This window comes from Leucoraja erinacea, chromosome 8, assembly GCF_028641065.1.
Source record: "Leucoraja erinacea ecotype New England chromosome 8, Leri_hhj_1, whole genome shotgun sequence".
In the NCBI taxonomy this organism is placed as follows: domain Eukaryota; kingdom Metazoa; phylum Chordata; class Chondrichthyes; order Rajiformes; family Rajidae; genus Leucoraja; species Leucoraja erinaceus.
This window is the reverse complement of record NC_073384.1, coordinates 37,297,266-37,311,565: the sequence shown is the minus strand read 5'-3', so window position 1 is coordinate 37,311,565 and position 14,300 is coordinate 37,297,266. Positions and strand designations below refer to the sequence as shown.

The 14,300-nt window shown below is 41.1% G+C and overlaps 1 protein-coding gene across 2 annotated transcripts in view; it reads right to left on the bottom strand.

The window, feature by feature from the left end:
• Window positions 1-1,455: 1,455 nt before the first annotated feature.
• mei4 (meiosis-specific, MEI4 homolog (S. cerevisiae)) overlaps window positions 1,456-14,300 on the bottom strand; it is a 249,067-nt gene continuing 236,222 nt past the window's right edge. Inside the window, exon 5 of one of the 2 annotated variants that reach the window (XM_055639475.1) lies at window positions 1,456-2,502. In XM_055639475.1, the coding sequence (XP_055495450.1) occupies window positions 2,257-2,502 (246 nt within the window). In that variant the 3' untranslated portion in view covers window positions 1,456-2,256. The remainder of the gene's footprint in view (window positions 2,503-14,300) is intronic. The other variant, XM_055639476.1, reaches the window with a different exon arrangement.

Sequence of the window (14,300 nt, the reverse complement as noted above, 5' to 3'; positions counted from 1 at the left end):
CCCCCGGACAGATGGGGCACGACTTCAGGCAAATTGGGCTGCTGAAGGGCCCGTTTGCTGTTTGTGCTCTGGTTCTGTATGATTCTTTGACTAACATATGAACAACTCTGCTCGGTGAACTTTGTAACTTTTTGTAACTTTGTTGGTGCCAGACAAGTGGCGGCACTTGTGTACTACCTGGGTGAGGACTGCTGGACGATTTTACCGGGTTGTATGCAAAACAAAGCATTGTACCTAGGTACACGTGACAATAAAGTATCATTGAATAAAGTTGAATCGTTGAATTCTTCATTCCGCACCCTCCTTCCAACCCTTATCTTCCCTGTGACGCACCTGGATTCACACTCATTTCTCCCCTTTCCCTTCCATCTATATTCCATCTTCTGGCTTCACAATTCTTATATTTTCTATCCTGTTGTCACATCTTTTGTCTTTGCCTCTCTGGCCTTCGTACACCGATTTGCCTATCAAACACCCTCACATGTAAATGCAGGAGTCCTTTACTGAGAATAGGGGAATCAAGAACCAGAGGATATGGGTTTAAGGTGAGGGGGGAAAGATTTAGTGGGAACCTGAAGGGTAACTTTTTCACACCAGAAATGTTTTCCTAAGGTGGAAATGTCAAAGACTAGAGGGTATAGATTTAAGTTGAGAGGAGCACAGTTCAAAGGGGATGTGTGGGGCAAGTTTTTTTACACAAAGGGTGGTGGGTGCCCGGAACGTGCTGCCATTGGTGGCGATAGAGAAAGATACGTTTAAGTAACTGTTAGATAGAATGGATATTCAACAAATTGATCATGTGCAGGCAGGTACGATTAGCTTAGCTTGGCCACATGTTAGGCATGGACTGTGGGTCGCTGTTTTAAATACCTGGGAGTCCACATCTCTGAGGATATGACATGGACATCACAAGCTGCAGCACTCGTGAGTAAGGCAAGACAGCGCCTTTACCACCTCAGGCAATTGAGGAAATTCAGAGTGTCTCTGAGGATCCTCCAGTGCTTCTAATCAGTGGCTGTGGAAAGCATCTTGTCCGGAAATATCACGATTTGGTTTCGGAACTGCTCTGCCCAGGACAAGAAGGCTCTGTAGAGAGTAGTGCGTTTGGCCGAACGCACTATGGGAATTTCACTCACCCCTCTGCAGGAACTATACATCAGAAGGTGTAACTCCAGAGCCAATTAGATCATGGGAGACCCCTTCCACCCCTGCATCGGACTGTTCCAGCTGCTACGGTCAGGCAAACGTCTCCGTTGTCATGCTGTGAGAACAGAGAGGTTGAGAAGGAGTTTCTTCCCAGAGGCCATTAGGACTGTAAACTCCTACCTCACCAGGGACTAACTTTACTGAACGTTTCTACTGTTTTTTTTAAATTGCTGTTTTTTTTCCTTTTTCCTTCCTCCCACAATATGTAATATGTAAAAGAGTATGTGATTCGGTTCCATTCTGTTTGTAGTTTGTTTGTTTGTTTGTTTTTTGCACAAAGTCTGCGAGCATTGCCACTTTTCATTTCACTGCACATCTCGTATGTGTATGTGACGAATAAACTTGACTTGACTTGATGGGCTTATTCCTGTGCTCTAATGTTATACGTTCTATTAAACTGCAGCTTCTAGGTACCTTCAGTGTACATTATTCCAATACCGGTTTGCTCACTAAACACTGAGATTAATGCACATAGTGAAAGATTCCCCATTCAGGATCAAAAACAACAAACTAATTTGTCATATATCGAAGCAAATGGGGAATAATATTTTCTGTTGTGACATGTTTACCTTAGACACTGTCCCTTTAAACTTACTAAGGATAGTGTAAAATAAATATTTATCTGCGTCCTTGTGCTTCTAAGCAAGTGTTGGATAAAATGTAAGGTTTTATTTCTATACATAGATGCATCAAATTAATTTGTGGTTATGAGAGTAAAGTTGTCATGCATTCCTTGAATGCCCTTTCTTTCCTACAGAATAATTTGGATTGAAATGAAAGGGGTTTGTATCAGCAGGATAAAAACATCAGTCTTTCGCCACAGTTTCAGTAACGGAACGACAATTCACTCTAGGCCTGTGGTGATGTAAAATTCTTTATTACTCTTTGCAACACAAGGATATTCTTCCTGATTTTCTTTTGTATGTCACTGCATCTGAACATTTCCAGAGAACATTATAAACTGTAAATTTTAAAAATTAGCAAATGAAGCAAGCAGCAACCGTTAGTGATGAGAAGGAGTTGGAGTCTGTTAAAAGATAGAACTGCACTTTAGTTGTCATTCTGCTGTGAAGTAACAGTGAACAGACCTGCCAGTCTCCAGAGATACATTGTAAACAATGGGAAATCACTTGATAGATGAAGCACTGTCTGGTCTAACCTCTGCTGTAGTCTCTCCAGCTCCATTACATTCTCAGCAGCCGCTCCACTCCCTGCTGGCTTTCTCTGCTGCAAAATCTGCTCCAGAATCCAAAATAGGTAGAAGATGTTTTCAAAGGAAGATACATCAAGTTCTGCCTGAATATGATAAGAAAACGCAATACCAATTAATCAGACAGCTGACAGGATGTGCTGAATCTTAACAATTAACTGGCCATGCTAAAATTCCTCCTGCCTGACAGAAACCTGATCTGGAAGGTGGAAGTTGTGGGTGGAGCTGGATGTAAGTGCTTGGGAAAAGAGGGCTTCTTTAATTAATAATATTACTTAGTTTTGTTTTGATTAGTTGGAGATACAGCATGGAAACAGGCCTTTCAGCCCACCAAGTCCATGCCGACCATCGATTACCCATTCACACTAGTTCTATGCTATCCTATTTCCTCATCCACTCCCTGCACACTAGGATCAATTTCCAATCAACTTACAAACATGCACGTCTTTGGGATGCACGAGGAACCCAGAAGAGACTCACATGGTCACAGAGTGAACATGTGATCTCCACAGATAGCATCCGAGGTCAGGATTGAGCCTGGGTCTCTGCCACAGTGAGGCTGCCACTGTGAGGCTACCAGCTGCGCCACTGTGCTGCCCAATATACTTGAATAATATTCAATCTTTTTCTCAGCAACCAACGTAGAATTGACAATGACAATGAATTGCCTCCCTATATTATGCAGCTACTATTTTATTATACGAAACAATTCAAGTACAGTTTATAATACGTGCGACACAGTGGTTCAGCTGCTGCCTTACAGCGCCAGTGATCTGGGTTCAATCCTGACTTTGGGTGCTGTCTATGTGGAGTTTTTCCTGTGACCACACGGGTTTCCTCCAGGTGCTCTGGTATCCTCCTACATCCTAAAGACGAGTGTATTTGTAGGTCAATTGGCTTCTGTAAATTCTCCTTGGTGTGGAGGGATTGGATGAGAAAGTGGGATAACAGAGAACTAATGGGTCAGTTTCCATGCTGTATCTCTAATTTAAAAATAAATAAATTAAGGCTTGCCCACATCTTATGGTGTCCAGAGTAGCATGCGCATACACTTACTCCGCTCTCCTTCCTGCACCGTCTTGGAAGAAGCAAAAATCAAAGTGACAAAATGGAAATAAATGTTCTGGAAAATTGTTCTCATAGAAACATAGAAAATAGGTGCAGGAGTAGGCCATTCGGCCCTTCGAGCCTGCACCGCCATTCAATATGATCATGGCTGATCATCCAACTCAGTATCCTGTTCCTGCCTTCTCTCCATACCCCCTGATCCCTTTAGCCACAAGGGCCACATCTAACTCCCTCTTAAATATAGCCAATGAACTGGCCTCAACTACCTTCTGCGGCAGAGAATTCCAGAGATTCACCACTCTCTGTGTGAAAAAAGTTTTCCTCATCTCGGTCCTAAAAGATTTCCCCCTTATCCTTAAACTATGACCCCTTGTTCTGGACTTCCCCAATGTTCTTCTCTCGATGTTTCTAAACATGTTCTATTATAACCTCAGAAGACTTGGCATTCGTACTAAGCTGTAAGTTTTGTTGTTATGTGACTTGACCTTATACAAGGATGTATTTTCTCTGAATTTAACAATTGCTTTCCCAACTGTGTCCACTTCTTCAACGTACCTGAGGCATCTTGCCAACCTTCTTGTAGTTTAGTCTCGGAACTAAACTAACGATAGGAACAGGATGGATTATTAAAAAAATATATAATACTAAGAAGGATACAATTAACCGGTCCTGCTTTAATATCACCTCCTAGGTGATATTGAAGGTCAATTGGCCCTGGTACTCATATCACCTCCTAATATCACCTCCTTAATATCACCTCTGAGGTGATAATAAATATCCTCTATTATCACAAACAATTCAAAGTTTAGTTAATGAATATCACTAATTAATTAATTAACAAATTATTAATATAATATTACAAGAGTCATAGATAGGGTAGACAGTCAGAACCTTTTCCCTTGAATACTAGAGGGCACAGCTTTTAGGTAAGAGGGGTAAAGTTTAAATGAGATGTGCATGGCAACTTTTTTACAGAGAGGGTGGCGGGTGTCCGGTAGGCACTGTCAGAGTTGGTGGTTGAGGCAGATACAATAGTGGCGTCTAAAAGGCTTTTGGATAGGTATATGGAAATGCAGGGAATGAATGGATGTGGATGATGTGCAGGTAGAGAAGAAATGGTCTTGGCATCATGTTCAGCACAGACATTGTGGGCCCAAGAGATTGAACTTGTTTAATGTTTTATGTTCAAAAGTGTTTTTTGTTTGAGCAAACAACCTGGGTCATAAGCAGGGTTGTCTCTGTAACTTTGCTGCAATTTCTTGGAATGGAAGGTTGATCACCAATGCAATTCTGGCATCCATCGTATCTGTGGGACATTAATTGGGGCAGCAAGGCATTTAAGTGCAGCACACCATGAGGTCACTATGTTTCCACTGCTGCACCATTACACTGAAACGGAATTCAGAAGGAAACGTCCAAATACAGTTACTGACATCGAGTAGAAATAAATAAAGGCCTCACTTTCCCGTGAGTTGTCACGTACCATCTTATTTTTCTACATCACAGAAGGTCGGTACAGAAGCACGGTGGCACTCTCAGAGTTGCTGCCTCACAGCGCACAAGACCTGGGTTCGATCCTGACTATGCGTGCTGTCTGTAAGGAGTTTGTATGTTATCCCTGTTCCCGTGTGGGTTTTCTCTGGGTGCTTCGGTTTCCTCCCACACTCCAAAGAGTCCAAGTTTGTATGATAATTGGCTTCGGTAAAATAATTTGACTTTAGGCGATCGCTGGTCAGCATGGACTCGATGGGCCAAAGTGCCTGCTTAATTGCTGTATCTCTAATGTCTGAAGTCTAAATGTCCAAAGGTAGACCTTAATAAAACCCAGATGTCTCTGAACACTCTGTTCACAAGTCTTATATCTTTTAAATAATAGAGACACAAAAACCTGCAGATGCGTTGAGGAGATTTTGGGTCCCGACCCGAAAACGTCTGTCCATTCCCTCCACAGATGCTGCCTGAACTGCTGAGTTCTTCCAGTACTTTGTGTTTTGCTTTAAAATAATATTATGCTTTTCTGTTCCTGCTATCTAAGGTTATAAAAATAACCATACATTTTCACCTATAAGATGAAGAAGTGTCCCAACTCGAAACATCATTCTCCAGAGATGCTGCTTGACCTGCGGAGTTACTCCAGCACTTTGTATTTTGTTTTATAATATTCCATCACCTATCTTTTTGACCACTGACTTAACCTGTCCATATTCCTTTGTCCTCATCTTACTTTCCATCATCAGACATTTTTTTATCATCAGCAAATGTAGATAAATACACAACTAAATCATATATTAATGTTTGTATGTGTGTGTATATCTATCTGTCTGCCTGTCTAAATGTATACATACACTCCATACTACATACCCAATATAACCACACACCCTGCATTTCTACTATACTACAGTGCCCACCATAATGTTTGGGACAAAGACCCATCATTTATTTATTTGCCTCTGTAGTCCACAATTTGAGATTTGTAATAGAAAAAAATCACGTGTGGTTAAAGTGCACGTTGTCAGATTTTAATAAAGGCCATTTTTATACATTTTGGTTTCACCGTGTAGAAATTACAGCAGTGTTAATAGATAGTTCCCCCATTTCAGGGCACCATAATGTTTGGGACTCAGCACTGTCATGTAAATGAAAGTAGTCATGTTTAGTATTTTGTTTGATATCCTTTGCATGCAATGACCGCTTGAAGTCTGCGATTCATGGACATCACCAGTTGCTGGGTGTCTTCTCTGGTGATGCTCTGCCTGGCCTGTATTGCAGCCATCTTTAGCTTATGCTTGTTTTGGGGGCTAGTCCCCATCATTTTTCTCTTCAGCATATAAAAGGGATGCTTAATTGAGTTCAGATCGGGTGATTGACATGGCCACTCAAGAATGGACCATTATTGAGCTTTGAAAAACTCCTTTGTTGCTTTAGCAGTATGTTTGGGATTATCGTCTTGCTGTAGAATGAACCACCGGCCAATGAGTTTTGAGATTTGTTTGAACTTGAGCAGATAGGATGTGCCTATACACTTCAGAATACATTATACTACTACCATCAGCAATTGTATCATCAATGAAGATAAGTGAGCCAGTACCTTCAGCAGCTATACATGCCCAGGTCATAACACCCCCACCACCGTGTTTCACAGATGAGGTGGTATGATTGGGATCTTGGGCAGTTCCTTCTCTCCTCCATACTTTGCTCTTGCCATCACTCTGATATCAGTTAATCTTCGTCTCACCTGTCCACATGACCTTTTTCCAGAACTGTGGATGCGCTTTTAAGTACCTCTTGACCAGTGATGGAAATGGGTTTTAGGAACTAGGGGTACTCAGGTCCATGAGGCTGACGTTGGGAAGGAAGGGGGGTGGGATTTTTGATGCGCGGTCATACCCATGTAAGAGTACAAGAATGCATAACTTGTTTATTGTGTATTTATAATATAGTTTATTGTGTATTATATGTCATAGCTGCTTTCTGGCATCTCTCTCTGTTTACATTACAAAATGTTCCATAATGGTATATAATAGGTATGTTACAAAACCTACCTGAATCGTGGCTGAGCATCTGCCCCACCCCTTGTGTGTGATTTTGGAGCTGTTTGGAGGGGGCGGGTTTAAAACCCGATTTTTACTAGGCTGTTCCAATCGCAGATGTTCAGCCTAGTAAATCATTAACGGAGAATCGCTGCAAGACCCGGTCCCAAAAGCTATTATTAGTTTTATAGGCCTCGAATAGTAGATATAATAAATTTAAAAGCTCTCGTTCAGTTCGCAAGCTTTCGCAGCCCCAGGGTTTTATAAAGCAAACAATTAAAGGTATGTACCTTATTTTTACATTAAATGGGGCATGTATATAACCCTATAATTATAATTTTCTATAGCGAATAGCTCATTTTGGGCTTTTTTGATATCCCGCAGTATTTTTCTCGGCATTTGAGGGCACTAATCTAGCGCGCTGTCAACATTCCAAACCTGCGCGTTCACAGAAACCCACTAGAAAACCGATTTAAATGGGCATTTATTTACAGCAATTGAACACTAAATTCCTTCCATTTGGCCTATAAATTAATGTAAATTAGATATAAAAATCATGTTATATTGTGAATTATTTGTGAATAATCTTTGGACACTTAGGCTATTTAAAAATGTTAATCTTTCCTTAAGAAATGTGCTTTTGACTATCCAAGATCACAGCTTTTTTGTAATGCCCATTGAAAATCAATAGGGAACAAGATGCTAATTTCCGAGTATGAAAATGGTCATAACTTTTTTAATACTTGAGATATGAAAGTGAATTAGGTGTTAAATTAAACTTATTGTTATGCTTTATCTGATGGGATAAATTGCAGACTTGATTTTTTAAATCTCAAAATTTTGTAACATTGCTATATATAATCTCCATTTTTTTTCTGTCACCTCCTCTTTCTGCATGCCGTTTCTTCAGCATGCCTTCTGCCACTAAGAAGCCATGTCCTCGCATATTCTTCGGGGTTGAATTTTGACAGAGGAGGTCCCACCAACTTAATAAATAGAAGAGTTGAGAGATGATCTGTTTGAAGTTTTGCACGTTGTGGTGACCTGCAGAAATTCATGCCACTGAAGCTTCTTTCACATTCTGCTGTTGATACCGGAATTGTATTTAGTCGTTAGCTGCTGCTGAAAATCTGCAGAAACTATCTTCCCTTTAGATTCCTTGAATTCTCTGAAGGCTCTGACACAAAGCCGACCATTTAAGCCAAATTGTTCTGCCATTTCTTCTACATCATTATCCTCAAAGGTAAAAAATGAATCTTCTGGAATATTGTTAATATCTAAATAATTCTACATTAATTAAATTTTTACATTTATCATTGGAAGCCTGGATTTCATATTATTGACTAAACTCCTCAAAAACTGTTGTCTATGTAGAGTGGGTACTTTACCAGCTCTCAAATTTATTCCCTTCAATATCATCTGGCTTGTTGCTTTCTCCACTTGAGTATTAAATATTCCTGGCTTCTCTATTTGACATTCAAGAACCTTGATAGTTCGTTTAATTTCCTCATGTGCTTTACTAAGTGTACAATTTCGATTCTGCAGTTCAAGTGACAGTTCAGACAACTCTAGCAAACTGTCCATCAACAAGCCCAAATTATTTACGAATGCTGATGATTCTAATACTTTTTTCAACCCCTCGTATTTTGCTCTCTCTGCACTAGATCATGAAGCATCACAGCTTGCTTTTCCAAAATGCTCCCAAATAGCTTTAAAAGACTGAGACATTGCCTTTACAGTTTGGTAAGACAAAGCAACCCATCTCACACTGAAAACATGACCAATTTTCAACAGTTGACAGTGAAACACCTCAGCACATGCAGTTAACTCATCCTGATTCTTAGGAAACCTATGATATAAGGAATACAATTTATCACAAAATATCTGAAAATGATTCAAACCTGCAACTTCTTTTATAGCATCATCTACACTGAGTTCAAGCCTGTGACTGGCAAACAGTTGCATTAGGGAAATCATTAAGAAATAGTTTAGCAACCCCTGCATTTCGTCCCAACATTACTGACGCACCATCAGTTACAAGTGATATCACATTTTCTTTTAGGTACTGTAATAAATTAAAAAAAAACACCTTTTTGTAAGCAACTTAGAAGCCCATCATATATAGATTTTGCATTTGCACCAAGTTTCATATGTTCTAAGTCAAAATAGAATGATATAGGTTGGGAAGATTCACCAAGTGCTGCTCTCAAGCAGACTACTAGAACAGTTTTCCCATTAATAGTAGTAGATTCATAGATACATAGAAAATAGGTGCAGGAGTAGGCCATTCGGCCCTTCGAGCCTGCACCGCCATTCAATATGATCATGGCTGATCATCCAACTCAGTACCCCGTACCTGCCTTCTCTCCATACCCCCTGATCCCTTTAGCCACAAGGGCCACAACTAACTCCCTCTTAAATATAGCCAATGAACTGGCCTCAACTACCCTCTGTGGCAGAGAGTTCCAGAGATTCACCACTCTCTGTGTGAAAAATGTTTTTCTCTCATCTCGGTCTTAACGGATTTCCCCCCGATCCTTAAGCTGTGACCCCTTGTCCTGGACTTCCCCAACATCGGGAACAATCTTCCTGCATCTAGCCTGTCCAACCCCTTAAGAATTTTGTAAGTTTCTATAAGATCCCCCCTCAATCTCCTAAATTCTAGCGAGTATAAGCCGAGTCTATCCAGTCTTTCTTCATATGAAAGTCCAGACATCCCAGGAATCAGTCTGGTGAACCTTCTCTGCACTCGCTCTATGGCAATAATTTCCTTCCTCAGATTTGGAGACCAAAACTGTACGCAATACTCCAGGTGTGGTCTCACCAAGACCCTGTACAACTGCAGTAGAACCTCCCTGCTCCTATACTCAAATCCTTTTGCTATGAAAGCTAACATACCATTTGCTTTCTTCACTGCCTGCTGCACCTGCATGCTTACTTTCAATGACTGGTGTACCATGACACCCAGGTCTCGTTGCATCTTCGATACAGTGAACCACAACATCCTACTCACCAGACTCAAAGACCTCGACATTGAAGGCTCTGCACTCAGCTGGCTCCGTTCCTACCTTTCCAACAGATCCCACTTCATCTCTCTCCACAACCACACTTCTGCTACAGCCAGTCACTCAAGGCGTTCCCCAAGGCTCCGTACTCGGCCCCCTCCTCTTCATCATCTACATCCTCCCCCTTGGTCAGATACTCCGCCGCTTCAACCTGGACTTCCACTGTTACGCCAATGACACCCAGATCTACCTCGGCACCAAATCCCCACACAACACCCCCCTCTCCCATATCAACTCCTGTTTGTCAGCTACAAAAACCTGGATGCAACATAACTTCCTCAAACTCAACAGCGATAAAACAGAATTCCTCCTCATAGGCTCCAAAGCCACACTCAGCAAAATCAATAACCCCACTCTCACCATCAACGGCACCACTGTCTTTTCATCTCCCAAGGCCCGCTACCTTTGCGTGATCTTTGATTCCACCCTCTCCCTTGAGCCTCACATCCGCCATGTCATTAAAACCTCCTTCTTTCATCTCCGCAACATCGCCAAACTCAGACCCTCTCTCACACCTCCCGCTGCTGAAAGACTCATCCATGCCTTCATCTCCTCCCGACTGGACTACTGCAACTCACTTCTCCTTGGCATCAGCTCCACCTACATCAACCGACTCCAACTGGTCCAGAAAGCAGCCGCCCAACTCATCACCCACACCAAATCCTGGCATCACATCACTCCAGTCCTCAAACAACTTCACTGGCTTCCCATCTCCCACCGGATCACCTACAAAATCCTGGTCCTCACCTACAAAGCCCTCCACCATCTGGCCCCCCCATATCTCACTGACCTCCTCTCCCCCTACCAACCCTCACGGTCCCTCAGATCCACATCAGCCGGTCTCCTCTCCATCCACAAGTCCAACCTCCGCAGTTTTAGGGACAGAGCCTTCTCCAGGGCAGCTCCCAGGCTCTGGAACGCCCTCCCCCAACTGATCCGCAATTCCGTGTCCCTCACCATCTTCCAGTCCCGCCTCAAGACCCATCTCTTCACCTCTGCCTATCCTTAGCCCCACGTCCCCCTCCCTTTTCATCTGTGCATTAATTGCCTCATATTGTGTTTTGAATTGTATTCTGTCTTTACTTTGTGTACTAGTCATGTCTCTACTATTTATTTCATTCCCCTTACATGCTTTTCCTCTATCTGCTAAATTTTTGTAAGGTGTCCTTGAGACTCTTGAAAGGTGCCCATAAATAAAATGTATTATTATTATTATTATTATTATTATTATCTCCCCTTTTCCTAATCGGCCACCATTTAGATAATAGTCTGCTTTCCTGTTTTTGCCACCAGGGATAACCTCACATTTATCCACATTATACTGCATCTGCCAAACATTTCCCCACTCACCCAGCCTATCCAAGTCACCTTGCAGTCTCCTAGCATCCTCCTCACAGCTAACACTGCCCCCCAGCTTAGTGTCATCTGCAAACTTGGAGATGTTGCCTTCAATTCCCTCATGCAGATCATTAATATATATTGTAAATAGCTGGGTACCTTGTCCCACTAGTCACTGCCTGCCATTATGAAAAGGACCCGTTTACTCCTACTCTTTGTTTCCTGTTTGCCAGCCAGTTCTCTATCCACATCAATACTGAGCCCCCAATACCGTGCACTTTAAGTTTGTATACTAATCTCTTATGTGGGACCTTGTCGAAAGACTTCTGAAAGTCCAGATACAACACTTTCACTGGTTCTCCCCTATCCACTCTACTAGTTACATCCTCGAAAAATTCTATAAGATTCGTCAGACATGATTTACCTTTCGTAAATCCATGCTGACTTTGTCCAATGATTTCACCACTTTCCAAATGTGCTGCTATCCCATCTTTAACAACTGACTCTAGCAGTTTCCCCACTACCGATGTTAGACTAACTGGTCTGTAATTCCCCGTTTTCTCTCTCCCTCCCTTCTTAAAAAGTGGGTTACGTTAGCTACCCTCCAATCCTCAGGAACACTCCAGAATCTAAAGAGTTTTGAACAATTATCACTAATGCATCAACTATTTCTGGAGCTACTTCCTTAAGTACTCTGGGATGCAGCCTATCTGGCCCTGGGGATTTATCGGCCTTTAATCCATTCAATTTACCAAACACCACTTTCCGACTAACCTGGATTTCACTCAGTTCTTCCATCTCCTTTGACCCACAGTCCCCTGCTATTTCCGGAAGATTATTTATGTCTTCATTAGTGAAGACGGAACCAAAGTAGTTATTCAATTGGTCTGCCATATCCTTATTCTCCATGATCAATTCACCTGTTTCTGACTGCAAGGGACCTACATTTGTTTTAACTAATCTCTTTCTCTTCACATATCTATAAAATCTTTTGCAGTCAGTTTTTATGTTCCCTGCCAATTTTCTTTCACAATCTATTTTTCCTTTCCTAATTAAGCCCTTTGTCCTCCTCTGCTGGTCTCTGAATTTCTCCCAGTCCTCTGGTATGCTGCTTTTTCTGGCTAATTTGTACGCTTCATCTTTTGCTTTGATACTATCCCTGATTTCCCTTGTTATCCAAGGATGCACTACCTTCCCTGATTTATTCTTTTGCCAAACTGGGATGAACAATTTTTGTAGTTCATCCATGCAGTCATTTAAATGCCTTCCATTGCATATCCACCGTCAACCCTTTTAGAATTAATTGGCAGTCAAACTTGGCCAATCCACGTTTCATACCCTCAAAGTTACCTTTCTTTAAATTCAGAACCATTGTTTCTGAATTAACAATGTCACTCTCCATCCTAATGAAAAACTCAACCATATTATGGTCACTCTTGCCCAAGGGGCACGCACAACAAGACTGCTAACTAACCCTTCCTCATTACTCAATACCCAGTCTAGAATAGCCTGCTCTCTCGTTGGTCCTCTACATGTTGGTTTAGAAAACTAGCCCGCATACATTCCAAGAAATCCTCTTCCTCAGCCAATTTGATTCACCCAATCTATATGTAGATTGAAGTCACCCATTATAACTGTTTTACCTTTCATCAATCATAATAGACATTTTAGATTGTTTTGAAATTATATTTTCCACCACTGTCTTTCGCATCTGGTTCCTTATGTGGTGAGAAACATCTGCACATGACTTACGAGAGTGTAGAACGTACCCTAAGTCAATGCCGTTTTGTTCTTGCAGTTCAATATCAGAAGACATATCTGTGTATGGCCTACCTTTTTGTACAGTATTATATACAGTTCTAAAAACTCGACCTGTTTTTGCTTCATCCTTTTTCAGTGACATATACATCCCATTTTCGATTGCTTTTTTTTCAGCTGTTTCATTGATTTTTTGGCATCTGATATGAGCTTCACTATTTTTGTGCTTAAAAATCTTTTTTCTTAAACTCATTAACTGTTTTGCTTTGTCATCACTCACTCCTACATTAACACTGCACGAGACAAATGAATTCCTTGTGTTCGTTCAAGTCCAAGATGACCACACTTGCTTCATACACTGCATCATAGTTTTCTGTTTTTAACAATTAGCCAGGGATATTTTTTCTTTTTGTTTAAGTACATTTCTTGTGTCCAACAGTCTGGAAGATCACATTTTTCAATATCTTTTGTAATGTCTTCACATGCAGCATCAGGCAAAATCAGTTACATTATCATTTTCAAGTAATTTTGCCTTCTTTTCTGGCTGAGTGCTTTCATTATCATTTATTTCTTCATTGATCTGAAGACGCTGTCTTTTAAAGCATCTCAGTGTGCTCATTTTCACAGGGGTACACAAATCTGAAATTTATAGATATTTGATAGTGATTTGATAGTGATATATAATAAAATTTGATAGTGATATATAATAAAATATTTCCGCTTGCACTATTGCTTTGCTAAATAAAACCACCCACAATAAACTATTCACCACTCACGATTTAGGCTGGAAAAAACTATTGGTATTACTTATTTACATTTCTCCCCATCCATTCCAATTTAACTAAAACACTTCATCTGAAAATGCAGTTTCTTATTGGGGCAGATAATAGAAAAAGTAATGCCCTTGGAGACAGCAGCAGATTGGATGGGAGGAGACCGATTTGTTGATTGGACGGGAATTTTAAGGGAAGCTCATCGGCGATTGGACGCAACCCCCTTGGAGACAGCAGTTGATTGGCCGCCATATAATCGGGCACAAAAAATTGACAAATAGGAAAAAAAAAAATCGGAATTCCAATTTAAATCTGATATAAGGGACATAGGGTAGGTATCGATTAATTCTAG